Raw genomic sequence first — 27,906 nt, 5'->3', positions numbered from 1 at the left:
ATCTATTTTATATCTGTTTTGCTGTAACATTTAAGGAAAGACTAGACTTTTTTTTAAAAAAAAGAGTTTATTTAGAAAGTATCATAGTATAAACAAATTGTACCACTTTGATTTTCTTTTAAAACAAGACTCATAATGCAAAGCTGAAGCCACTCATGAGGATTGTGCTTCTCTAGAAAGTTGGGGTTTTTTTTAAAAGAACATCTGTGAACCATACATGATTAATAAAGATCTCCTTTAAGGCAGAGGCTGGCCGGGATCCTGCTGCTTCGTCTGCCGCAGACAGTGGACGGGGTCTCGTCTCTCAGGCTCTTACCGCCAGGCACTCTGTGCTAAGCAGCTGCGTCACCTGAGCAAGGGCGGTGGGGCGAAGGGTGTTGTCACGAGGGCTAGCTGATGCTGAAGGACGTACGGGTACAAACCTTACGGGAACCTAGGCCTACGGTGGCCGATTTCCAAGGGCGACGGTAAAAAGGCTTCATACCCAGGATGGCGTGAATCAGGACACCAGGGACGTGGCCGACTGCAACCCTGCCTGCCTTGGTCTGGAGGTCAAGTCGATCCCCTCCGCACACAGGAGATGGTTGGCCACCTGGAAGGCAGACCGAACGCAGGGCATCCGCCACCACCTGCTGCTGCTTCCGGTCTGGGCTCCGCTGTGGGGCCGTGGGGTGTCCCTGGTATCTGACACCCGACCTGGGAGAGTTCGTGCAGTCCTCCTGGAGCACAGAGACAGTCAGAACCTTCCTAGGAGTTCTTAGAAGGGTCACGACGAGCCGTGTGGCACTTCCCACGCCCACGGTTTCCACGAGAGACATCGAATCCTGACTTTAACGGGGACTCTGGCTTCACATTCCCTAATGAAATCTTGTAGGAGAGACAGAAGAAGTATTCCTTGAACAGTAATAAGCAATCGGTCAAGTGTCAACACCCACACAATATGGCAGCGGCACTATCTTACTCAGGCACGTGTCAGGAGTACCACGGCTTTCACGGAGGCTCACCACCCTCCGTGAGAGGCACCCGCAAAGACAGGAAGTCCAGGAGGGACTGGAAAAGTGGGTTTTCCACAGGCATTGGGGGTTTGTGTGTTAAATCTGCTCCAAACTATAGACCAGCCATGTTATGAACAAGTCATGTGATCAAAGCAATCCAACAGGGCCACAAGGCAAGGCCACCTTGCTAGGACTCGTGGGCCCTTTGAAAACAACGCTTTGGATGACGCTGTCACCAGAATCACTCAGGAGCCAAAAGTAGTCTGGCAGTTGGGTTTTCCTCGACTCTATTTTAGTCTCGAAACCATTTTGATTTCACCAAGAGCAAGTTAAAGGGGGGAATGGATGGTAGGTCGCCACTGAAAATATTTAGTTTGCAAAGGGATCGTGAGTTACACATTTACTTAGAGAAACTTAAGAATCTGTAGGGTGTGCTGGCTTAAAAACACAGAGAAGATAGCACGAGTTTAGTACGTTCGGATCTCTGAGTCACCGCTGCAGGGAAGCGGGGAGTGGTCGAGGGACGGTGTCCCGACGTGCCCAGGGCCGGGGGGGTGGCATCCAGCCGGGCTCACAGCTCATCCTTCGCCTGACGCAGGACGAAGCGGTGCAAGGAATCCAGGTCGCGGCCCCCGCTGTGCTCGCTGACCTTTTCTCCTGCACGGAAAAGCAGCAGTGTAGGATAGCCTCGTACCTTAGAAAAAGAAAAGCAAAGCTTAAAAAACAGCCCAAATCATGCACAAAGTAAAATCAGAAAAGATCTTGAGTTGGGCCCAAGGAAGTCTACAGCTAGATTTTCAAAGGACATAGATGCCCAGAAAATACCCAAAGCTGCAGAAAGCAGAGCTTTGGGGCTCTCACTTTTCAAACCCAAACGAAACACTTTCAAGATAAGCATGGAGCCGGCATGCCCTGAAGTGGCACCTCGGACTGTCACACCAGCCCTGGGGAGCTGGTGCAGGCCTGAGACTCTGCACTCCTGACAAGCTCCCAGATGACGTGCAGGTGCCGAGGCCACACTGAGGAGAAGCGAGAGCCTCACAGACACACACCTGTCCGCTACGGCTCACCTCTTTTCTCTTGAAAACACAGATACACTGTCTTCTAGTAAGCAGACGTCTGTGCTGTTATCACTTCTAATAAACTCCAGAGGCCTCAGAAGTGTTTTAAGAAAACAAGTTGAAAAACAGAAATTGCACGTGTCCTAGGCTATTCAGTGGTGCTAATAGCTTGGAAAGAAGGCAACAGCTGTATGAAGGAGCCGAGCCACGCGCCGAGAGCCTGCTGGTGCAGCCCTCTCAGCGGCGAAGTGTAGGATCAAACACTTCCTGTGTGGAGCGCCGCCTTGTGTCTGAAAAGCAAGCTCCTCGGGTGTTTACGAGGAAGGCGACACGCCAGCTGCCTGTTTGGCCGACGAGAATGGTCCTGCAGGAGGGGTCCTGCCCTCCAGCTCTGAGTCTCAGCTACTGCCAGCCTCCCGCCAGGTGGGGAAGCCTCAGCCCCACCCACCACCACGGAATCCTGCACTCAAAGAGGAAAGCCTTTCTTTTGGGAGAGCGGCTCTTTTGCTTTTCAAATGAGACAGGAAAAAACCTCAAGACCCTCAAAAGGACACGAACACTTTGTTGAGAGGAGGAGGGCAGCGTGAGTGACCTCGGATGAGGCAACGCCACCCCATCACAAGCCCCCTGGGAACCCCCACCCCGTTCTGTCCCCAGGAGGCTCCGGCCACGCAGACCCACCGAGTACTTGCTGCAGAGGTTCCGTTCGGCAGTGCAGTCCACCTCGGCAATGGTGACCTCCGCCAAGCCGGGGAATTCCTTTTTGGAGAGCTGCTCCCAGGTCGGGGCCAGGTCCTTGCAGTGCCCACACCTGGGGACAGAACGGGACGGTGTTGCTCACCTGCATGCTCCCGCCCAGACCGCCTCCTGGGCTCAAGTTTACAAACGTCAGCTTCCTCCTCCCCCACCCCCACCCCCCGCATCAAAACCCGAGGAGATGTTCAGATAACCAGACAGACACGGTCTGAGAACAGTATTGAGCTGGGAAAACTTCTCTGCAGGAAACTGCGGGCTCCCTGGTTTTTAGGTGTACCATGAGCAGGAGGAGATGAACAGGAAACGAGACCCTTTTTAAAAAAACAATCACTTGAATGCCAAAAGCAGGTTAGATTTCTTATGGTCTCAAATGTTCAAGACAATAGGAAGCTTTCTTGAGGCTTCGACAGTGCGCTGTGAGCAGGGAGGCACTGAGCCTCGTTCCAGTCCACCTTCCCCTCTACAACCTGCTCCCCCCACCCCATACTTTGATCTAGACGGCTTTCAGGTCAGCTCAGTCGTATCCGACTCTTTGCGACCCCATGAATCACAGCACGCCAGGCCTCCCTGTCCATCACCAACTCCTGGAGTTCACTCAAACTCATGTCCATGGAGTCGGTGATGCCATCCAGCCATCTCATCCTCTGTCGTCCCCTTCTCCCCCTGCCCCCAATCCCTCCCAGCATCAGAGTCTTTTCCAGTGAGTCAACTCTTGGCATGAGGTGGCCAAAGTATTGGAGTTTCAGCTTTAGCATCAGTCCTTCCAATGAACACCCAGGACTGATCTCCTTTAGAATGGACTGGTTGGATCTCCTTGCAGTCCAAGGGACTCTCAAGAGTCTTCTGCAACACCACAGTTCAAAAGCATTAACAAAAACAGTGAAAATACCTAACAGTTTTAAAGGTATTATTTACTTGTGTTTCTATTCTTTAAGAAGAACTGGGCCACTCCAAGTCACAGGCTCCTTAGCTTTGTAGCTGTTACTCATGAGCACTTGGAACGAAACAAATCAAGGACCAGAAGTGACCCGTGGTGATCTTACTTGTTCGTATTTAGAAACAGGATCCTATATTCTCCTCCACATTTTTTCCAAATGGGCTGTTTCAAGACAAAGCTCTCCTCCCATGTCACAGCTGAGGAAACTGGGTTCCAGAGATCTAAGGGGCTTCCAGGGTCATAGGTGCAAGACACAGCCTGGAACCCGCTGTGTTCCCACCGCCTCCGGTGCCATGGTCTGGAGCTGCCCCCATCTCTGCTCCGGCCCCCAAAGGCCACGGGATGGGCAGGGCTGGTGAGTGACACGCCGCCCAGCTCCAGCGGCAACCCTGAGCTCCAGTCAGTTCCCCTCTAACATGCCGAGAGGAAGGGGCAAAGCTACATCAAAAAGTTCACGGTGCTGAACTGAAACAGCCATCTATGTGGAAGAGCACTCAGATCCCACACAACTTCAACCTGACACTGGCCCTGGTAACAATCTTCCGTTTTCAATGTTTTCTCCAAAGCAGACTGAGCTTGAACCTCCTTCTCCACCAAACTTCCACCTACCTGAATCCAGGAGTAACATCTTTTTTTCCCCGAAAGCACGACTATGTGTAAGCGTGTATGTGCCCGCCACTGAGTCTGGAGGCTCGGCGCGAGAGGGGCGGTCAGGATGTGAGCTGAGGGCATGACGACAGCAGTTTCTGGTCCAGCAGCCACTTACCATGGAGCATAAAACTTGATGAAGGTGACGCCCTCTGCGACGGCGTCACTGAAGTTACTCTCTGTCAGCGCCAGCACGGTGCCCTGGGGGGAAAGCCACGGCTCAGATGCAGCAGACATAACCGCGTTGGTCAAGTTTTGGGATCCCGGAAATACAAGTCAGACATGTTTTAAAATGCTGTGATGTGTACTCCAAGGCTACACACAAAGACCCACACAACTCGCTTTTCACAAAACAGCAGCAGCTGATCACAGGTCCCACAGTCTGGAGCCCAGGAGATGCCGTGCAGAGGGGCGGGCCACGCCCGGGTCTGCCCCTTATGGGCTTGGAGCCCCAAACACTGACCCAAGTCCAAACCGCCCAGCCTCCCTGAAGTCTGCACACACACTGCTGCTCTCGCTGGTCCGATCGCTCTCCTCTGTGGATTCATAGAGAGTTTCTTCTCTAAGGACCCTAGAGAAGCATAGGCATTGATGTGTTTACAGAAAAACAGGCTGCTTTCCATCTTAAAAGTCAAAATTAATGTGAAAACTGCTCAATCTGAACTCCAGAGAATTCAGGGCAAAGGGGCCACAAGGCACTGTGCTCTGAAGCGCTTCCATCTGGACGGGTCTTTACAGAACCGTATCGGCTCTTCCAAAAGCGGACCTGCCATCCTCCCGAGAGAGCAAGAGCATGGGCGCCGCATCACGTGCCCGCGGTACCAGGGCCGCCCCCTCGAGTCCGGCGCCGAGACCCGGTGTCAGCGCCCAGGAGCCGTCTGGACCTGCCACCTTTCTGTCCAGAGAGGTGACCACACTCCCCGAAAGGTTCACTTAATGGTGGAAAACGTGATTATAAATAGAAACCATCTGGGCTTGATGAAAACATCACGGTATATAATTAGACTGGATCTGGGATGAACTTTATAACCACTGCGACACACACTCCCCCTGACAGGGGGTCCGTAACTACAAAATCATCTGTTTACTTCTTAAACCAAAACGTCAATGTTTAACCAACATCCACACAGTCCCTAGGCGCCAAGGTTCCCGCTGAGGGTGGGGGAGGCCCACTGCGGCCCTACGCAGGGAGGAGGGGGTAGGCGGCCACTGGTTTTCCAAGCATGGCCACCCTGTGAACACTGAGGCTGGAAGGTCACTGGGGGGCAGGGAGGGTTCCCCCCAGGACCGAGGTGCCCCGTCCCGGGAAAGAACCCCACGGGCCGTGTGGTCTGAATCAGCAACATGAGGATTCCACTTAGGAATTAAGCTGACAACCAGGCCTTAGGGTTCCTAGCTGAGCAAACACAATTCTGATTCCCCGAGTAATCTCATTCCCACCTCCGGCTTCGGCTTCTACCTAAACCTGCAGACACAGGACCCGACTCATCTTGGGAGACACATCCGGCTCTGGCTTCAGACGCACACACTGACCTGTCGCCGCGTCCACAACCCCTGCCCAGCCCTGAGCTCGGTGCACCGTCCCCTGCGGGGACGCCCGGCTCCCCACCACCCCGACGCGCTGCTGGAGCTGGACTCGCCTCTGCCGCGGGGGCCCAATGCCGCCCACCTCCAAATACAACCCTGTCCCGTCTCTTTCACACGGGCTGCGGCCAGACAGCTTTCTTCAAGTCCCCGTCTGCTCCAAGCCCGCCACGGCTCCCTACAGACCTGAGACCCTTGGCGGGCTGACAAGACCGTCCCCGGCGCAGTGGCCGCCACCTCTCCCCCACATGGCGCCCTCGGCCTCCTCGCCCTGCCCTCCCGCCGGCCGACATGGGCCGTCCCGGACACGGCCGGCTGACCCCCGCCCGTCGGGGCAGCTGCTCCAGCAAAACCCCTTGCCCCTCCGCTGTTTGCTGACACAAGGGCAGTGATGACTAAATCTAAGGGAAGAACGGTCCCGAAACGTGGACACACATGCTCTCAGGATCCTTTGTCTCACTCCTGCTTCAAGGCTTTCTTAAAGAGAAGCCCCGACAAGCACATAAAAGCAGGCGACGAGGTCATGTTGAGAAGTGGACCGTGGGCCGTCCCCACACTGTCCCTGGAGGGCACCCACCTGGTCGGCCGCGGGCTCGGCGGCCAGCGCTGGGGCCTCTGAGGGCTGGGCGGGCTCCGGGGCGGCGAGCCCCGCACTCTGTAGCTGCGACTCCACGTACTCCCTCAGCGAGTCCAGGTCCCGCTTGCCCTTGTACTGGTCCACCTGGCAGGGCACGGGCACATGTCAGTGCTTGGGCCCTTCCCCTGCCCGCCCGAGACCCATGCCTTCAGACAGCTCTCTCTGGGGGTCCTGGCCAGTGGTATCCACTGCTCAAATGTCAAGGCAAAGCATAAATTATCAACCTGAATTCTGCTCTGGGCAGAGAGCTTGACAGGGCCTTCCTTTGGGGGAACTAAGGGTCACCAGGTCTGGGTACAGTCCATTGGCCAGGGATTGAGTGGACGGTGACCACCCCCCAAAGGTCAGGGCCAGAGCAGTGGAGCAGGACCGTGGATTCAGCTTGTTCTAAAGATAACCTGAGCCTGCAATGCTGCATGTCAACAGCTGACCGTTCCTCTCAACCGCCAGATCGCACCAGGGAAGACCAAGAGCCTCTCGTCCTGTGACTTGGGTCCCTTTAAACCAGAGCCTGAACCACCTGTGCTGGCAGCTGTGCCGAGCTCAGTTGCTCAGTCGTGTCTGACTCTCTGCGGTCGGGTGGACTGCAGCCCGCCAGGCTCCTCTGTCCATGGGATTCTCTAGGCTAGATCACTGGAGTGGGTTGCCGTGCCCTGTTAACCCACTCGACAGCTCAGCTGGGGCAAAGATACACCTCCCGTCTCCACACGGAGACCCCAAGACGTACCTTTTTGCCATCTTGGAACCAGAGGAGCGTAGGATAACCTCGGACCTGGTTTCCTGAGCAGAGTTCGTAGTGCTGAGTGCAGTCCACCTGGAGAGAAAGACCGCACGCCCAGTTTCTCCAAGGGCCTTCCTGATCACGTCTGTCGGACACTCAGCACTTTTTTCAGAAAGAAAACTACTCAAGTCCCCCATGGGCAGCGTCTCTGCAGATTCTGGAGAGACCTTTCCCAACAGCTGCTCAGATGCCCCTGAGTGGAGGGGGCAGGGGAACAAGATTTACTTCAGAGACGTGACTTTTTTCACTCACTTAAAAACGCCAGCTTTTAGGAAGCGATCGTTTACCCTGAGCAGGTTAACAAGTGGAAAGAGGGACCCTACCCTGACACCTGGAGAGGGGATAGCCTGCTGCTGGGGACGGAGACCCCCCACCGGTCACAAAGTGAGCTGAAAAATGTCTTCTCAGGTCTACAGCTAGACCACCCTCAACACGTCCGATCTCATCTCAAAAGCTAAGCAGGGTAGGGCCAGGTTAGTACCTGGGTGGGAAAAATGTCTTTCTCAGGTTCAAGCTTACAGAGTTTTAAAATGAAGGGAAAAAATGTCATCAGTTTTAAATAGGAGTATTTGGACTATAAAGACAAAACTGAAAAAAAAAAAAAGTTTAAGTCTTTAACAGGCAACAGTGAGAAATCCCTTTTAACAACACTCTAACTTCTGAGGCGCTTGCTCTGAGCCCGAGTCTGCGCTCAGCGCTGCACTGTCACCCACTTCAGTCAGATCCCATCTTGGTTTTGCAAAGCGGTAGATGGGTGCAGAACTGCTTGAGGTGGCTGGCCACGTCTGTCTGAATCCCAGGTTTGTGCTTTTGGCATCTCCCTGTGCTGGGCAGATCCTCTTATTAACTACTGGACACATGGCACTGAGTCTGTATACCAATCAGTCCCCGGCAAAGCAGAGAAGGAGGTTTTGATAAAAAGCGATGCAGGCAGGGGTGTCTGGTGGGTGCTGGAGGACGGATGAGATTACAAGTGGCTGAAGGTCCAGAAGCTGCCCTAGACATTTCTAGAAAACCCAGTGGTTAGGCCCCAACTTCTGGCTTTCCCATGTGAAGTAGGAAAGGATTCCAGGCAGCAGGGTGAGTGGGTGGGTCTTTTGTACCCTGTGTGGGCATGGAGCCGAGGTCCTTTAGGAACCAGCCCCTGGGTGAGACCCAGTGTGGACATTCTCTGAGGGCGTCCAGTGAATGCACTCTACGGCTCCATCCCAGGTCTTGGCAGAAAGGCCTCTGGGGCTGCCAGTCCAGAACCGGCCACTGCTTCAAAATCAACCAAGGAGCCAAAACCCTAATTTTAATCTCTAGAATGTGGAAAAAGCCAGCACTCTTGAAACCAGGTTGCCATCTGTGAAGGTGAAACGAATTATCAAGGGGCGTGCTACGTGGAGTTAATAAATCAAGTTTGCGACTACATGCACACAATGAACAGTGGGCTGCTGGGCTAATCAATCCAGCCAAAGGCGGCCTCTTTCCAGTTTAACAGGGGCGCTCACTCACCTTGCCAATCTTGACGGTTTCGGAATTTTCAAGGCCCAGAGCCAGCTGCTCCCAGGTCGGAGCCAGAGCTTTGCAGTGACCACACCACGGGGCGAAGAACTTGATGAAGTGGTGTCCTTCAGGGGGAGAAGGCGGGGAGGGGGAGTGATTCACAGCCACCCACACAGACAGAACAGGCGCGGCTCAGCTCCGTCTTCCTGCAAAGCTCAGCTCAGGATAAACCCTTCGGCTGGTTCATCCTGAAGTGACTCCCCATCAAATATGTCTCTATCCCTGAGTTCATGACCATCCTTAGAAAGGAATTTGTCACCTTTGAAGGACACCAGGGAACCAACTCATTATTTGGAAAACTGGCAATAAAGGGAAAGAAACAGGCGCTTTATAGCCTGTCTTTCCTGAGATGAACTGCGCTCTGGATAATGGAGTGATAAACAGGAGCCAGTTACCTCTTGCTGAAAAAATAAAGAAGGGACGCCGTCATTTCAGCAGTGATGCTGGCTGGCATCTGGTGAATTACGGTTCGGCGTGGTGATGGGCGAGGCTGCTGACGTCAGACAGGGACTGCCCAGCCACGCGGTCATGCTCACACCCCTCAAAACGTCAAACACAGAGCGAAAACGGCCCTGGATCAAGTGCCAGCTCACAGGGAACAGAGACATGAGGGCCTGGGACAGGGAAGCCGGACTCCACATCCTGGTAATACGACGAGTCCCCACTGCGGGGAGCGTGCAGGTCAGACCGTCTGTGTGCTCGGCAAACGGAGGGAAGAGAGATGCTGAGGGAACACGGAGACTCAGAGAGACTCAGGAGAGAGACATTAAAAAAAGGAGAGAGAGCGAGAACAGACTAAAGTCTGTGCTGGAGAGCACGCTGGGGTGACGAGACCAGAAAGGACAGTAAGTGGTGGTCTCCGCGCGGTCCGGCAGCGGCTCTTTAGCGGAGAGAAGGAAGCGGGCGGGAGAGGAGCCAGGACTTGAGCAGGACAGTGGTTACAGGGTGACCGCTTTATGACCATTCACTGCCCCTATACTGCTTTCTGTATCCGGGTTTTATTCCACAATAAAATAGAAGATTAAAAACACCCCAAAAACTTGAGTATCACTCTCTTGGCTAGGAAGTAAACCACATCATAACTGAGACGCTTAAGACTTATCTCGGCTCTTTGATCTTGACCAGCCTAGGGCAAAGAAAGGTGTCAGGCAATGAGCAGACCGCGTCAGGCTGCAGGCAGGGAGAGGTGACCAGCAGCCCTGACCGGGACCCAGGCTCTGAGTCGGGCTGCCCGGGGTGACGCCCAGGGGGCATCTGGTCAGCATGGCAGTGAGACGTGGGGAGGTGGGGGAAACTTGCTTCGACAGTCAATATTTCGTAACAACTATACCTCAGTTCTTTAAAGTAAAACAAAATATATATATGTAACATATATATAACACAACACATATATAACATATATATAAAATATAACATACACACACATATATATATATATATATATATGTTAGCAGCTGGTCTGCAAGGCTGGAACCATGTCTCCCCAGACAGGTAGGTCACCGCCCTGAGCTGTGAGGTGGAGACAGCGCGTCCAGGACTTCTCGCGCCTCAAGGGGAGCGGGGTCAGGGCGGGCTGGGCACCGCTTTCCCAGCAGACCCGCGGACTCGGCCTCTCGGTGGGTGAACCGCTCAGGGGGTCGGGCTGGGCTTCGGGTGGTTCTGGTAACATGTCCTGCGGGGAGTCCCAGCCCGCCTCAAGGTGACTCCCGGAGAACAGAAACCCTGAAGGTCCACCCCCAGAGCATCGGCACCAATAATGACCTTTAATTAAAAACAGAACGTGGCTGCAGGCATCACAAGCGACTCCAGCTTTGGAGGGGCGGCTTTCACTCGCAGCAGCAGGACCCACAAGGCCACGCCAATCTTAAGCCCTAGTCCAGAATGGCCCTCAGTCCCACGGAGGACCTCTCTCCACCACAGGATCTGAGCACGGAGGTCAGCCTGGCGGCTGGATTCACGTTCAAGCCCTTCACTGCTGAGCCGACACTTCTGAGCGTGTGAAGGGAGGTCCTACGCACTTACTAACTTCAGAAACTGTACTCGGGTCACTCTGACATTCAGGAGACTAAGATGTGGTATCAGAAAAGTAGTTTAAGGGTTAAGAACCCCACCCTGATTTGTGTGTTATAACGGTTCCAACTAAATTCTGCTTTAAACAGGTACGAGAAACTGTTGTTTCTGCCTCAGGTCAGTAAGCACATGATTAAGACTAACAGAAAGAAACATCTCATCATCCAAGGGTGCGGGTCCAGCCCGTGCACAAATTAGGTGAGTGCACCCAGTCCCAACGTGTGCGCGTCGCACACTCGAGGCTTCAGCCTGGCATCAGAACCAGCCTCTCCATCAGATGGAGACGTGTCATCTCCGAGAGGAAGAACGCTAGACACAGGTGTCGGCGGGGCTGCACGAGAGAAACCCTGAACAAACACCACCCCCCATGCAGTGGCCTCCGAGCCCTCGAGCTGCTAGGAGAAGCTCTGGCCCCCTGGGAGGTCGGACCCCAGGCACGCCCCGCCCCCAGGGCTGCGGCCCCGCCCCCAGGGTTGCGGCCCCGCCCCTGGCCACGCACATACGCACGTAGCACGCACGCACGCACGCACACCTACCTTGCGCCACGTGCAGCTCGAAGTTGCCGGCCGAGAGCTCGTACAGGCCCTGCTTGAGCTCGGGGGTGCGGGGCGGCTCCACCGTGGGCTCTGGAGTCTGAGCGGGGAGAGGGAACAAGAGTCACCGAGGGTGTGTGTCGAGGCACCATGGAGCCCATCGCGGCTTCTGCCTGGAACCTTCTGCCGCTCCCCCCCTCCCCAGCCACCTCCAGCCTCCGGGGAATGCTGCTGTGTTGAGGGGCGCCCCAGGCAGGAAGCAACTTAATCGGGGCAAGAGGCCCCCTGGCAAGTGCTGTAGGACTGTTGCTCCAGGGCAACCGGGTGACAACCAGCCACCCGCCCCCCGCCAAACCTGTCCTTTGCTGCCCTCAAACCCAACGCAACAGAGCAAACTGAAGGATAGGCTGCCCCAAACTGGCACCCTGCCGGGTTCATGGAGAGGAGACCCGAGACGGCTGGCAGAACACAGAAGCGAGCGGCACTGCGAGACACAGCGGGCAAAACAGACAGCAGGCGGGCCCGGCCACCCTTTATCCGCAGCACAGTAAGGAGACCTGGGAAGGAAGGCGAAACCCTGAAAGGCTGACGAAAGAAAAAAGGTGACAAGAGGGAAAATCTACATGGATGAAAGGCTACAGAGAGAAACCACAGGGCAAACGTGGGCTGCGCCTTTAAGAATGTAATTCACGGGACTAAGTTTGGGACAGAAACAGTGAAGGGACAAGAAGTGGCTTTTAAAAAGGCGCTTCTCCAGTACCTGAGCAGACACCAGTGTGACGACTAATTCAGTTCAGTTCAGTTCAGTCGCTCAGTCGTGTCCGACTCTCCGCGACCCCATGAATCACAGCACGCCAGGCCTCCCTGTCCATCACCAACTCCCGGAGTTCACTCAAACTCATGTCCAGAGAGTCGGTGATGCCATCCAGCCATCTCATTCTCTGTCGTCCCCTTCTCCTCCCGCCCCCAACCTTTCCCAGCATCAGAGTCTTTGGAACAATGGACTGGTTCCAAATTGGGAAAGGCGTACGTCAAGGCTGTAGCTGTATATTGTCACCCTGCTTATTTAACTTACATGCAGAGTACACCAGGAGAAATGTTGGGCTGGATGAAGTACAAGTTGGAATCAAGATTGCCAGGAGAAATATCACTAACCTCAGATATGCAAATGACACCTTTATGGCAGAAAGCAAAGAGGAACTAAAGAGCCTCTTGGTGAAGGTTTAACAGGACAGTGAAAAAGCGGGCTTAAAACTCAACATTCAGAAAACTAGATCATGGCATCCAGTCCCATCACTTCATAGAAAATAGATGGGGAAACAGTGACAGACTTTATTTTCTTGGGCTCCAAAATCACTGCAAATGACAACTGCCATTTAAATAGCAGGAAATTAAAAGACGCTTGCACTTTGGAAGCAAAGCTTTGACAAACCTAGACAGCATATTAAAAAGCAGAGACATTACTTTGCTGACAAAAGTCTGTATAGTCTTTCCAGTGGTCATATATGGATGTGAGAGTTGGACTATAAAGAAAGCTGAGAGCCGAAGAACGGATGCTTCTGAACTGTGGTGCTGGAGAAGACTCTTGAGAGTCCCTTGGACTGCAAGGGGATCCAACCAGTCCATCCTAAAGGAAATCTGTCCTGAATGTTCATTGGAAGGACTGATGCTGAAGCTCCAATACTTTGGCCACTTGATGTGAAGAGCTGACTCATTGGAAAAGACCCTGATGTTGGGAAAGATTGAAGGAAGGAGAAGGGGATGACAGAGGACTAGACGGTTGGATGGCATCACCGACTCAATGGACGTGAGTTTGAGCACGCTCTGGGAGGTAGTGAAGGACAGGGAAGTCTGGCGTGCTGCAGTTCACTGGGTTGCAAAGAATTGGACACGACTGAGCAACTGAACAGCAGCAACATGAAGCTTTCTGCTGCTGGCTTGACTGCCATGCTACGCTTGCAGTAAGTGCCAAGGACCCACACAACAGGATGTCTGAAAGAGTGACAGCTAAGGGACAGTCGGTGAGCTCCAACAGAGTCAAAAGGAGACTGGACGTCCCCATGCAGAGGGTGTTCAAAGGGCCCATTTGTGGCACCAGAGGAGCGCATCTCTGGTCCTTGTCCCACGGCAGGTAAAGACAGGTGGTCATCACAGGAGCGCCACAGTGTATCACAGAGTGGGGACTGTCCCCAGGCTGGGGCTTAGAGTCTTAAGAAAGCAACCCGGGGCTTCCCTGGCAGTCCAGTGGTCAAGGATCCACCTGCCAACGGAGGAAACACGGGTTTGATCTCTGGTCTGGGAAGATCCCACAGGCAGAGGAGCAACTAAGCCCGTGAGCCCCAGCTCCTGAGTGTGTGCTCCAGAGCCACAGAGAAGCCCCCGCAGTGGAGAGCCTGTGCCCCGAAACCAGACAGGACCCCCTTGCCTCAACCAGAGAAGAGCCCGCGCAGCAATGAAGACCCAGCATAGCCAAAAATAAAGACCTTTTTTAAAAAATAAAGCAACTCGGCACTCAGCAGCAGCTCTAAAAGTGGTCTGGCTTTTTCATTTTTTGCCTTGCAATGTTATATTTGCATATATATTCCAAACAGTCACTCCAAAGTAGGGGAAAAAGTCCTTTACAAAGATAGTGTTTCTGATGACAGAAAAATTATCAACAACCTAAATATCCAATGGCAGAAAAGAGCTGAATTCTGGCATATCCAGAAGATAAAATATGATCATGTAAAGATGTCAAACTATATAAAAAGATCATTAATGAAATGAACCACGTCTATGTGATGATGACTGAAGGAAAAAATACAGAAGGAAACATGGAAATATAAAAATTGGAGTAGAAGGTAAGAAATGGCAGATCTTCCTTGACTTTAATATATTACCATAATAGGAGGGAAAACCCTAAATTTATCCTGTTTAAATAGGGAAACGGATAAAGTTATTTAGGTATAAATACAGAAGGGCTTCCTTGGTGGTTCAGATGGCAAAGAATCTGCCTGCAGTGCAGGAGACTCAGGTTCAAACCCTGGGTCGGGAAGATTGCCTGGAGAGGAAACGGCAACCCACTCCAGTATTCTTGCCTGGAGAATCCCAGGGACGGGGGCGGGCTACAGTCCATGGAGTTGTAACGAGTCGGACACAACTAAGACACCAACACGTTCATAGAAGTTTTTTAAAAAAGCTTTCACTTAAAATATAAAGCAAAATTCATACGAAGAAGAACTTTGGTTTGTAATATGAAGTCTGAATACTTGAATTTTTCTCTAATAAGCCACCCTATCATCATTTCCAGCAATTACCTGAGATGCCCACGGCTCTGAGACGCCAAGATATGGCAGGAGGGTGACTGAGGTCCGGGGTGGGGTCCATGTGGCCATGCCCCCGGGACAGGCCCTGAGGTGGGCAACACTGAGCCTCAGCCTGGCCACACCGTCCCCAGCCCGTGCTCTGGGCTCCACCCCGAAGGGGATGTGGGCTTGGTAGATGACAGCTTTCTGCCATCCTGACCCTGGCTGACGGCTTCCTAAATACAGTCACCACAGAACACTGGCTTTTTGGTGAAAAACTTACGTTAAATGTTTTTGGAGACTATGAACTCTCCTTTAAAACTGGCTTCCTCCCCGCTCCAGAGAACACCAAAAAAGCAAATGGATAAAAAACAACTTTAAGTTTAAATCTGTGTGAAAGTTACACCTGCTGGTCCAGCTTTCTTGTCGTGACAAAGATGCAAATTTACTCTGAGGGGTTTGTGGTTTCCCTGTTACCTAAAATTAGACACAGCTCTGGCAACACTTACTCAACACTGTGCGCCGGCGGTCTTTAGCACGCAGTTCTGGGTGGTGGCGCTGTCGTGTCCGACTCTTTGCAACCCTGTGGACGGTAGCCCGCCAGGCTCCTCTGTCCATGGGACTTCCCAGGCAAGAATACTGGGGTGGGTTGCCACTGCCTTCTCCAGGGGATCTTCCCGACCCAGAGATCAAACCCACATTGGGAGGTGGGTTCTTTACCACTGAGCCACCAGGGAAGCCCCGAGACTTTAAAATGTGAGATGAAAGCAGCACTTGGGAAGCAGCTGGGTTTCTGATCGGCTCTGACCTCTACACAGAACGTAGGGGAGAGCTGAAGGACCACACGGACACCCTGGAAGGGGACAGCAGAAGACCCCTGCAACTGCCCAGTCAAGCTCCAGGCCAGGGGATGCTCGTCTGAGGCAAGATCACAGCCAGCGTCAAGCGCGGAAATGGAAACCACGTGCAAAGACCTCAGGCTCTCAGTGCCCCATCAGAAACGCACAGCGTGGGCACACCGGCCCCCTTTCTGCTCCCGTCAAGGTCCAGCTCGGCCTCTGCGGGCCTGGGCCCTCAGCATTCACCAGAGAGCACCGCGCACCAGGGAACACTTCGTGGAGGGCTCGCGGTCGTCATGATTTATGACAAGATGAAGAGGCCCATCGTCATCTGGAGGACTGAGGGCTACAGGTTTTTCTCAGGAACACTACACGTCTTTAAAAGAATCTCAATAACACAACACTGTAAGTCACTACACTTCAATGAAAAACTAAAAGACCTCAGAACTCAGTTTCCACAATGATATCCTCAGAGCAGGGAGCAGTGGCCATTAAGGCACAGAGAGTTCGGGGTATTAAATTTTGTTATCAGCAACGCCACTAGGGCCATGGGGCTGAGAAGCGAAGGAGATTCACACTGGGGGAAGGCCCAAGGCGGTGGCGGGGAGTGGGAGGTTGTGGAGGGGGGAGCTGGGGTTGAGGGAGGGCTGAGCTGGACTGGACACCCCGGCAGAGGCCTGGCCCCCAGGAGGCTGTGAGTCCATCTCTGGTGCTGAGGAATCCGCGTGCTTTGAAAGACGTGTGAGACCGAGGGAATATTAAAAAGTAGTAAGTGCGCTTATGTGGGCTGCATTTTGCAATAGTTACCAACGACCCTGACCGCAGCCAAACAAGGGGTGGGAAGACCGGAAGACCAGACTGTCAGCACTGCCGGGGCCAGAGGCGGACGCGCAGGACCATCTCCACTGCCCTCCGCCCGCCGCTCGTCAGGCTCTACTCCCTACTGTGCACGTGTGAACATTTCCATAAGAAAAAGCTTCTAAAGCGTCATCTTTTCCCACTAAGGTACTTAGAGAGCACTCGAATTCGGAGACAGAATATAGGGTGATGGGTGCCGGGGGCTGCGGAGTTAGTGTTTAATAGGAACAAGGTTTCTCCTTGCTGTCCATTCGCTCAGTCGTGTCCGACTCTTTTGCAGCCCCGTGGACTGTAGCCCACCAGGCTCCTCTGTCCATAGGATTCTCCAGGCAAGAAAACGAGTGGGTTGCCATTTCCTCCTCCAGGGGATTTTTCTCAGCCCAGGGATCAAACCCGTGTCTCCTTCTTGGCAGGCGGGTTCTTTACCACTGAGCCACCTGGGAAGCCCGGGTTTCTGCTTGGGAAGATGGAAAATTTCTCTGGGTGGATGGCTGCACCACATTATGAACGTATTTAACATCACTGACTAGTACACTGGAAAACAGTTAAGAGGGTAAATTTTATAGTGTATTTTATCAAAGTTTTAAAAAATTGCCAAAAAAGAGGTGGGGGGGAATCTTTACCTACGACATCACGAAGTTCTAAAAAGCTGCTTTAAGATGGTAGCTAGTCTGGCCTCTCGACCACCCCGCAAGCGCAGGAAGGAAGGGGGCGGCCGTGTGACTCACGGGGGGCTCCTCGTTCAGTGTCTGCAGCATCCAGCTCTCCAGGGCCTGGAAATCCCGGGGACCCTGGTACTTCACAGCTTCCTGGCCAGGTCTGAAGAACTTCAAGCTGAAAGAGTAGCAGAGGGTTAGACACAGTAGATTTTAAAGCACTTCAAACTGCTCTGAGCAAAGAATAAACTTGTTTAGCGAAGCAATCATAAAAACGGGTGTCGGCGGGCTGCAGCCAGCTCATCCCTGCCCCTCTCTGATAACTCTTGGAAAAAAAAGAAAAGCAATGTTTGAGGAGGTGACATATTCACTTAATCCTCCATTTTTAAAAGTTTCTCGTGTTATTCTTGAAAAACAAAACTGAGGTGAACATGTCAGGCCGAGCCCCCAGCTCCAAGGGTTTAGGAGTAAGAATTCCCCAGCTTCCCCTGCCTGGTATTCGTTGTCCTTTCCTGGCTTCAGTAGTTTTTATGTTCTGCATTTTGAAGAACAATCTAGAACTGTCATAGAAACTGCACTGTTTGGCAGTAAATGTATTTCCAGGCTATTTCCTGTCAGCTATTCAGTTTTCACAAGGCATGAATATCCAGCTACAATGAGAGCACAACCCTGACTTTGGTTGGTAACAGCCTATTCACTTGTCCCCAGAGAAGGAATCTTTTCTATTTTCCACACATAGGAGCCTCTGAAGGTATCTGCAGATGGAGCACGGAGTTCTGCCTTTGGAGGAGAGCAGAGACATCACCCGGCTCAGTGGTAAAGAAATCGAGTGCCAATTCAAGAGACACAGGTTCAGTCCCTGGGTCGGGAAGACCCCCTGGAGAAGGAAATGGCAACCCACTCCAGTATTCTTGCTGGGAAATCCTGTGGACAGAGGAGCCTGGTGGGCTACGGTCCATGGGGTCGCAAAGAGTCAGGCGTGACTGAGCGACTAAACAACAACAAAAGACCTCACCAGAGACCGAGATGAACACATCCAAACCCTGGGTGATGGGACAGCGCGCTCCCGACAGAACAGAACAGAAGGCGTCCAGGGATGAAGCGGGGGAGGGAATAACTCTTCTACTGACAAGATTAATAGAAGGTGTCAAGGATGCAAGGGGAAATATGGCAGTAAAATACAGCCACTGGAAACAGAGACACACAGGCCGGCATTTTGGGGCAAGCCTGCCCATCTAAACAGTCCCTAATGCTTCCTGGCGTGTATGTGGATTTTAGGAGATGCCCAGTGTGCAGCATCAGAATATAAGAAGTTAAGACATGCAGAAATCAGACTGTGCGTTTGGATAGTTAACCCCACAAAGGTCTTAAGATGAAGCGTCACACCAAACGAGAAAACCAACACATTGGCTGCAGAAGGCATTCAAGTGAGAATGGGCTTACCAACCTCACCCAGAAGCTCAGATCCTGTGATGGGCTACGGGACACCTCGATGTGACTCCAATGAAGAGTATCTCTCCCCTTCCCTGGCAGCTTATACTGTTGTAACCATGACAAACCCCAACAATCTAACTAGACTTGGCCAGTGTGTCCCTTCCTTCCTGAAGTTTAACATTTCAAGCGGCTCCCAACCTGCCCTCATGCCTGTGGCCACCGGCGCCCCACCCTGAGATGCTCTGGAGATGTGCACTGCGCCCACGGAGGGCCGGGGCGGCCCATCCTCCACACCTTTCTCTTGACCAGGCGCCTCCCCCCAACAGAGCGCTTCAGGATGGAAATGAGTGGCTCCTCAGAGTGTTTGAAAGAACCAGGCGTTGCTGACCCCGCCTCTCATTTCTTTGCTAAGGTTAAACGCAGTAGAACCTAATCTGTTCATTTTTCCTCATTCCGTATATACTGATTGAAGCAAAACTGATTTTTAAAAATCTCTTTCTGCTGTCGGATTAAACACCTTTCTAAACTGCGCAAGTCTGAGATTCTGGAGAAGTTTTTACAGACCCTGGGGAGAGACAAGCTTCCCTGATGGGGCATCTGACTTCATTTTCACCGTGGATGGAGAGGCAGGCGGCGGTGGAGAGCAGGCCACCAGGTTCAAGCGCTAAGGACAGCCGCAAACCTTTCTGCTGCCGAACCTCTACCGTGGGCACTTGTTTTCCTGGTGAACTGTCTCTCTCTCAAGGAGACTGCAGTGGAGACAATCCCCACTGACGGGTCTCTCTGGAAAACAGCAAGAAGAAGTTCTACTACCATAGATGGATGGGATGGTATTATGGGGTGAATAAATAGCAGAAGAGAGGCAATCAAGTTAAAATGCGGTCAGTAGGGTGGGCCCTAACCCAATATGGCGTTTCCCTGACAGCTCAGTTCGTAAAGAAGCTGCCTGTAATGCAGGAGACCCTGGTTCGATTCCTGAGTCGGGAAGATCCCCTGGAAAAGGGGTAGGTTACCCACTCAGTATTTCTGGGCTTCCCTTGTGGCTCAGCTGGTAAAGAATCTGCCTGCAATGCAGGAGACCTGGGTTTGATCCCTGGGTTAGGAAGATCCCCTGGAGAAGGGAAAGGCTACCCACTCCAGTATTCTGGCCTGGAGAATTCCATGGGCTGTATAGTCCATGAGGCTGCCAAGAGTCGAACACGACTAAGCAAATTTCACTTTCTTTCTAAGTCAACATGACTGATGACTGTATGAAAAGGGAAATTCAGACAGAGAGACGGCACACAGGAGAAGGCTGTGCTGAGGAGGACTGGGGTGATGCTTCCACAAGTCAGGACATCAAAGGTTGCCGGAGCCAGGAAGAGGTGAAGCAGGATCCCTGGAGGGTTTCAGAGCCTTGCTTTCCGGCTTCTGGCCCCTGGGACCATGAGAGTTTGCCTCTCTGTTCTTTTTGGGGCACTCTGCATGGCAGCACTAGAGACCTCCTTCAGCTCTGCCCCTGCTGACATTTTCCCAGATGATAAAGATGCTTTAATGGCTCAACAGGAAGATCTCAAAACAGCTTCCCGAGCACAGGAAGCCTTCTCTAGGGACCTGAGAACCCAAACTCCCTTCCTCACCCGTTAAAGGTGCCAGGAAGGGATGACACACACACTAATGTGCTGACCACCCCCGCTGCCCCGCATTTATATCATCATCTGATCCAGGCCTCAAAACCCCTCGAGAAGCCCACGCAGGCCAACCTGTGAAGGCCCGAGGGCCCCTACATTTTCCGCAGCACGCCCCCACCTCCTGCATTCTGTGAAAAGAACCTGGTGTTGGTTATGATGCTCACAGGGCTCCTTCCTCAATCGTGCAGTGGGAGCTGGTAATTCTCTTTAACAACTCTAAAGCAGGGTCTGGTTTTCTTGGAGAGATCGTATCTTCTAAACACCAAATCAGGATGCCTGCTCCCACGTGGATCTTTTGGTGTCTGTAAACAGCGTCTGACGGTGCAGCCAGAGCGCTGAGCCACGCAGGTCTGGGTGGGCCCCTCCCTCCCTGCCACCAACACACGCCCACTCAGCCCTGTCGCTGGTTCACGGTGCACACGGCCACACACGGCCCGCCGCTCAGGAGTGGACACCGACCATCTGCAGCTCCTGCCCTCAAAGTCACAAGCCCTCAACAGGGAGCTGGCCCCACAATGCACTGGCTGCTTCTCCGGGATGCTCTTCATCCAAAGCAGAGTTTACCTTAAAGGCAACGCACTGAAGCACAGGACAGTGATACCAACAGGCAGGTATATACGGCAGGAAATTCTGTCTCTAGTGCTCTGATCTGACATAGACTTGAGTTACCATGCCCAGATCAGCAAGCAGTCACTTAAGATCAAGAGTCCCAGAGCCCTTTATGGAAATGCCAAACCTCCCAATGTTGGGGGAAACCTTAACACGTATTGGGCACATTCAGACTGGTGCTTGCACACACCAGTGCAGGGGGTGGGGGTGCCAGCATCCAACTTCACACTCAGAGGCTGAGGACCACGGTCAGAGCTGCAGGATAAGTGAACGGCCGAGGCAGGGTCCAAACCGCTGCATCCAGGTTCCAGCTTAGAGCGCCGGCCACTTTCCACACAGCTCTCAGGTTTGAAGATCAGCTCAGGTCTCATATAGGATCGACTTCATTCATCAGTTTGAACAAACATGTTGGGACCTGCAGTGCCTGACCCCTCCCCCAGCCTTCCAGAAATGGCATCTTCCCCTTTTTAAAGAAGTGCCCTTCACCCCAGCATCAAATGCGGAGTCTGGAAGGGGCTGCTGTCTTCCGACAAGATCCCGCCTCTCTGGCCACGAGGTCTGTTTCTGGAATGAACACTCCATCCAAGGTGGGCCAATCGGCAGCGGGCCTAAGCCCACCACGGCAACAGAGCGATGCAGAGCTGGCAAGACGAGTGGCCCTGGGCAGAGAAACAGGCCTCCAGACCATGGAGCAGCACCTCAGCGCTCCCACAGCCTGCAGACCACGCCAGCTTCAGCAAGCCCCGCTTCTGTTCAGTTCAGTCGCTCAGTCGTGTCCGACTCTTTGAGACTCCATGAATCACAGCACACCAGGCCTCCCTGTCCATCACCAACTCCTGGAGTTCACCCAAACTCATGTCCATCGAGTCGGTGATGCCATCCGGCCATCTCATTCTCTGTCGTCCCCGTCTCCTCCCGCCCCCAATCCTTCCCAGCATCAGACTCTTTTCCAGTGAGTCAACTCGTCGCATGAGGTGGCCAAAGTATTGCAGTTTCAGCTTTAGCATCAGTCCTTCCAATGAACACCCAGGACTGATCTCCTTTAGAATGGACTGGTTGGATCTCCTTGCAGTACAAGGGACTCTCAAGAGTCTTCTCCAGCACCACAGTTCAAAAGCATCAATTCTTCGGCGATCAGCTTCTTCACAGGCCAACTCTCACACCCATACATGACCACGGGAAAAACCATAGCCTTGACTAGACAGACCTTGGTTGGAAAAGTAATGTCTCTGCTTTTTAATATGCTATCTAGGTTGGTCATAACTTTCCTTCCAAGGAGTAAGCGTCTTTTAATTTTATGGCTGCAATCACCATCTGCAGTGATTTTGGAGCCCAAAAAATAAAGTCTGACACTGTTTCCACTGTTTCCCCATCTATTTCCCATGAAGTGATGGGACCAGATGCCATGATCTTTGTTTTCTGAATGTTGAGCTTCAAGCCAACCTTTTCACTCTCCTCTTTCACTTTCATTAGAAAAATGGTAACCTGAACCCTGTATAAGAGACTGCAAAAGAGACATAGGCATTTAGAACAGTCTTTGGGACTCTGTGGGAGAGGGTGAAGGTGGAATGATTGGGGAGAATGGAATTGTAGCATGTATATTATCATAAGTGACCAGTCCAGGTTCGACGCATAAATTTTCCTCTGTTCAAAAAAAAAAAAAAAGAATAATACTGTGAAAATATGTCAACGATATTTAAACCGCTTGCTCAAAGTAAAAAAAAAAAAAAGAAACCTCTTGAGTTTTTTAGCTCCTCTTCACTTTCTGCCATAAGGGTGCTGTCATCTGCATATCTGAGGTTATTGATATTTCTCCCGGCAATCTTGATTCCAGCTTGTGCTTCTTCCAGCCCAGCGTTCCTCATGATGTACTCTGCATATAAGTTAAATAAGCAGGGTGACAATATACAACCTTGATGTACTCCTTTTCCTATTTGGAACCAGTCTGTTGTTCCATGTCCAGTTCTGACTGTTGCTTCCTGACCTGCATACAGGTTTCTCAAGAGGCAGGTCAGGTGGTCTGGTGTTCCCATCTCTTTCAGAATTTTCCAGTTTATTGTGATCCACACAGTCAAAGGCTTTGGCATAGTCAATGAAGCAGAAATAGATGTTTCTCTGGAACTCTCTTGCTTTCTCCATGATCCAGAAGATGTTGGCAATTTGATCTCTGGTTCCTCTGCCTTTTCTAAAACCTGCTTGAACATCTGGAAGTTCACGGTTCATTTAGCCAGTTTCAACTTCTGTTCTTAAAATCTATTTTAACTGCCAAGGAAATAGAGTCTCACTCGTCAGAATGACTGCACCTTCTTCCCAACAGAAACGGCCCTTGTGAAGGTCACAGGAGGAGTAACTCTAGGAAAGTGACTGAAGAATTAACAGCGTGACTGGGCTTCCCTGACGGTCTAGGGGTGGAGACTCTGCCTTGCAGTAATGCAGGAGACAGCAGTTCGATCCCTGGTCCAGGAGGATCCCACAGGCCTTGGCGCAGATAAGCTGGTGTGCCGCGACTACTGAGCCTGGACTCTGGAGTCTAGAGCCTGTGCTCTGCAAGAAGAGAAGCCACCGCAGCGAGAGGCCCGGGCCCACAGCAGAGAGCAGCCCCCCGCTCACTGCAACTAGAGGAAAGCCTGTGCACAGCCACAAAGACCCAGCGTAATCAAAAACAAATAAATCTTACAAAAAAGGAAAAACATATTAACAGAGTGACCAAAAATTCAAACAAAAATTCCTGACAGTCAGTGTTCATTGTGTAAAGGTACATGGGAACATCAGATGTGACAAGACCTCATGGAGAACAATACCATTTTTGTCTGGCAGACACGTTCTGCTAAGTGAAGCCTTTTTCCAAACAAAGTACAAAAAGGCATCTAACACACAGCGCACATATAACCCTCCCCAACAACAGGGACTGCAGGCTCCAAGCTGGCATCGCCTCACTTCTCAGAACTACAAGGAAGTTGCCAAAAACGTAACTTGTACTTCGGTTGGCCTGAGGCGGTTGGCGAAAAACCAAGACCTGCAGGGCGCAGGGCACGCGCCCGGCACTCACGTGGGTCCCCGCGCACGCCCGGCACTCACGTGGGGTACCCGCGCACGCCCTGGGCGGAGCACACCTCCGAGTCGGCCGTGCAGTCCACCTTGGCCACGTACACCTTGGCGTCCTCCATGCTGTTGTACTTGTCTCCCAGGTCGTTCCAGGTTGGCTGCAGCCGCTGGCAGTGTCCACACCTGTAACAAGCGGACGGTAAGAAGCGTCCTAAGCGTGGGGGCGGAGGGGGCCCAGCCCAGCTCCTCGGCCAGCCATCTCCTAGGGTAGCGGGGCACTCCGATCCACCCTTGTTCACATTGCAGCAGAGACGCTGTCGACCAGCCCACCATGGCTGCAGAACCTCCCGAGAGTCCCGGGAACATTCTCAGTGAAGCGCGGCGCCCGATGCCTCTCCACTCGGCCCCCGCTGACCTCCCAGCTGACCTTTATCCACCTGCCTTGCTTTCTGGGCCGCCCCCACTGCTGGGCCCTGCTGGACACATTTCCAGGTTCCTGCAAGCGCCGTATCTTGGCGGGGCCCTGGGAATGAGCATGCCTTCCTTTAACGGAACGGAAGCCCACCCAGCCGATCACTACTTGTTCAGCTTGGGTGTCACTTCCTCCAGGAAGTCAGCCCAGACTCCCAAGCTGGCCGGTGTCCACTCTCTTCTCTCTCTGGTCTGGAGAGCCCCCTCGCTCCTCCTCGGTGGCAGCAGCTCCGCCCTTCTCGCTGCCATGGTCCCTTTAGTGTCAGGTCTCCTTCACCATGTAACCCACTCTCTCCAAATACAAACCAGCCTCAGGATTAAATCGGTTCTGCATTCTCGCCAGTGAGAAGATTAAAAAAAAAAAAAGCTTGTGGTCACTCAAAACTTCTAAATGTGACACGCTCAAATGGACACTTACAATATTCACTGTAAGAATTTAATGACATGAGTATTTTCAAATCGTCTATCATTTAAAATATGCTAACTTAAAATGATTGCTTCTACTTGTCCCATTTCTTGACAGTATCAGTCTCTTCCCCATTGCTAAATCTTTTTGAGTCATGTGGCTGATTACCGTCTTTAACTGTCAGCTGTTCACAGGGCCACACTTTCGACACTGAAAACTGAATCTCAGACCCCAGGCGTACTCTCACAGCATTAGAGCACATAGTCTGTTCCCCCTTCTCCTGCTGAGTGTATATTCATGACCTCTACCATGGAACTCCTTGCCGTAGTGCTTTTTAGAGTGCTATCACAACACCCGGCACTTCTGAGTTCATCCTCAAGGCAGTTTCTCCATAAAATCAGTGTTAAATCCCTTTGCCTCTTTTCTTTTCTGACAGATGACCTCACCAGGAAGCATCTAAAGGAAGCACTAGAAGACCTTGCTTTAAGCGAACCTGTTTTCCCTAAGCAACACCTTCTAGGCCAGAGAAGAGAATCCTGCTTTATAAGAGATTCAAATACAATATGAATCCCTCTTTTCTGGAAGATAACTGTGAGGGAAAACCAGTCAGATTTAAGTAGATGTGGTACAAGTGCCAAGAAGACAAGCATCTTCCTTTCTCCAGCTGGGAGCCCGAGACACGTACTAAGTGCTTAGCAATTTCCGAGCGATGGCCCCATGTTTGCCTCACAGTCAGCTCTCTGGTTTTGGACCCTTGGGGCCACAGCACAAAAACCGAGACTGCAGCTGCACTGAAGCGGTCTGCGGTCAGTGACAGGGCAGAGCCACCTGGTCCTTTCGAGGCGGCAGCCCCAACCTTGACCTCGTTGTCACCATATTCAGTGTGACCTCAAAACTGGCCATACAGAAGCTACGACCTGACGCTGGCACACCATCTACCGCAGTAGGACAGTCCTGCCTCTGCTAGGTTCGGAGCAAACACACAAGGGATCAGTGCTATCATTGGCTCCTGCCCCCAAAAGCCCACGTGGGCGCACAACATTCCAGAGACTGAAATGCAAAGAGACCAGGGGCAGCCCGGTGTATCTGTGCTGAACTCCAATCTGCTCTTAAAGTCTGTTAAATGCTGTCACAGAAACCCACACATCTGTTTATAAATATTTCCTAGTAGACTATGAGAAAGCAAACAAAACCATTAAAAGTTACTTATTATGGGAGCATCTACTCTGTAAGCTGCACACAATGAAACAGGAATGTACTAGTCCTCTCCCTCACTCAGGCCAGGACAAGATGGTGAGCATCAGAGACTCCAAATGCAAAACTCCATTGGTGCTGCGGGTACCTCCGGTGTCTACATGTCAGTCTCTCTTTAAAAAAAAAACACAAAAGACCCACGGGCAGATTTATTCCACAGAAGCAGACTTCAGTTAAGTAGCGTATTTAACTGCAACAACTACTCTGAGAACACCCTCCACAAAGAAACTCCATAGCCATTACATTTCTATACCACTGGGTTCTAAAAATTCAGCTCCTTTGGTTCTTGAAACACAGCTATCCCATAAATACAGTTAATAAATGACAAGTCCGAGCCCGACCAAAAGTGTCGATGCAACTCCAAAGGAACTGAAATGCAGTAATAATTTGAATATGGGAGAAAAGTTTCCTCCAATTTCTGCCGGCACATTTTCTGAACAGGCGGCTTTTCTTGGGCATCTTCTTCCTAATCCTTTTTGCATCCCTTCCCCACATCTCAAGGAGTCTCTTGGCTCTGGGCAAGGATGCCAAATTCTGCAGTGAAGCCTGCAAAGGCATGGGCCCTAGACCGGCTGGCTGCGCCGCCCACAGAGGAGCCCCCTCAGCGGGCATCTAGGCCCCGGGAGAAGGCACTCGGTCCCTCTGCTCGTGCGTATCAAGGGCCGGAAGTCTCTCTCTTGGACAACTCGCAGGGCAAGGGTCTCTGGGGTCGGCACCGAGGCTCAGAGCAAAGCCCCCATCCGGGAACCACGGCGCGGGGGCGGGGGTGCTGTCTGTTCAACGCTGTGCCTTTTCCGACCTCCCACTTCCCAGATGGCCAGGCCCCAAGAAAGCGGAGGGGAGCGCGCGCCCGAGGACAGCCTTGGGTCGGGGGTCAACGGCTCCTGTCACCCGGAGCACAGCTCGCCACGCCCCCGGAGCTGCGGAGGGGCCCCCAGCCTCCTCACGGCACCCCGATTCCAGGGAGAAGAGTGGGGACCCTCTAATGTCCGGACCACCACCTCCCACCTCGCGAACGCAGAGCCTGGGAGTCCCTGCGTTTCAATGAAACCCCCAGGCCAGGTCCGCCCTGCGGCGAGCGCACGGACAGGAAGTCCACGTGTACACGCCGGACCCCGGGTGTCCGCGCGGCCGCACGTGGCCTCCCGGTGCCGGCCGAGCCGCAGACCGCTGCCTCCGACCAGCGCATTAGTTTGGGGCTGGGGGGCGGACGCGTCCCGGACTCGCAGCGGCCCCGATGGACGACGACCCCTGCCCCGACCCCCCGGAGCCGGGACCCGGGGACCGGGCGAAGGAGCCGGAGCGCCGGCCTTTTCCGGTTCGGCCTCGGGGACCGCCCCCTCTCGCTGGTCCCGGCCCCTGCGCCACGTCAGCGGCGAGCGCCCGGCCCGCGCCGCCCCCCGCGCCCTCGGGCGCGAGAGACCCCGGCCCCCGCCGGGCGCCCCAGGACGCGGACCCGGCCCGACCGGCGCCCGCGGAGCCCGGGGCGGGCGGCGCGGCCAGTTACCAGGGCGCGAAGAACATGACGAAGTGCGCGGCGCTCTGGATGCCGTGCGCGAACATGTCGGCCGTGTACAGGTGCTTGGCGTGCGGGTCCTGCCCGTCCCCACCGCCGGCCGCTGGGGGCCCGTCCGCCGCCGCCGCCGCCGGCTCCTGGGCCCGGGCGCCGCCCCGCCCGCCACCGGCGTCCAGCAGCAGCAGCAGCAGCAGCAACAGCGGCGGCGGCAGCGGCATGGCCGGGGCCAGGGCCCGAGGCCGCGGCGGGAGGAGGCGTCCGGCGCGCGCGGGCATCTCGGCGGGCTGGGCGCGCTCTCGCCCCGGCCGCAGGTC

General features: G+C 53.1%; 1 protein-coding gene across 1 annotated transcript; it reads right to left on the bottom strand.

Moving 5' to 3' along the window:
- Positions 1-47: 47 nt before the first annotated feature.
- TXNDC5 (thioredoxin domain containing 5) lies at positions 48-27,906 on the bottom strand. The gene is made up of 10 exons (XM_055407177.2): positions 27,584-27,906; positions 23,979-24,128; positions 17,260-17,365; positions 11,554-11,650; positions 8,897-9,012; positions 7,346-7,432; positions 6,559-6,702; positions 4,516-4,598; positions 2,738-2,867; positions 48-1,689 (listed from the first exon to the last, which is right to left on the bottom strand). The coding sequence occupies exons 1-10, from the start codon at positions 27,865-27,867 to the stop codon at positions 1,567-1,569; spliced, it is 1,320 nt and encodes a 439-aa protein (XP_055263152.2). The 5' UTR covers positions 27,868-27,906; the 3' UTR covers positions 48-1,566.

Source organism: Moschus berezovskii, chromosome 23 (genome assembly GCF_049115385.1).
Source record: "Moschus berezovskii isolate FMDL1 chromosome 23, NW_MosBer_1.0, whole genome shotgun sequence".
In the NCBI taxonomy this organism is placed as follows: domain Eukaryota; kingdom Metazoa; phylum Chordata; class Mammalia; order Artiodactyla; family Moschidae; genus Moschus; species Moschus berezovskii.
The sequence above is the reverse complement of the archived record's forward strand: the minus strand, read 5'-3'. Positions and strand labels throughout refer to the sequence as shown.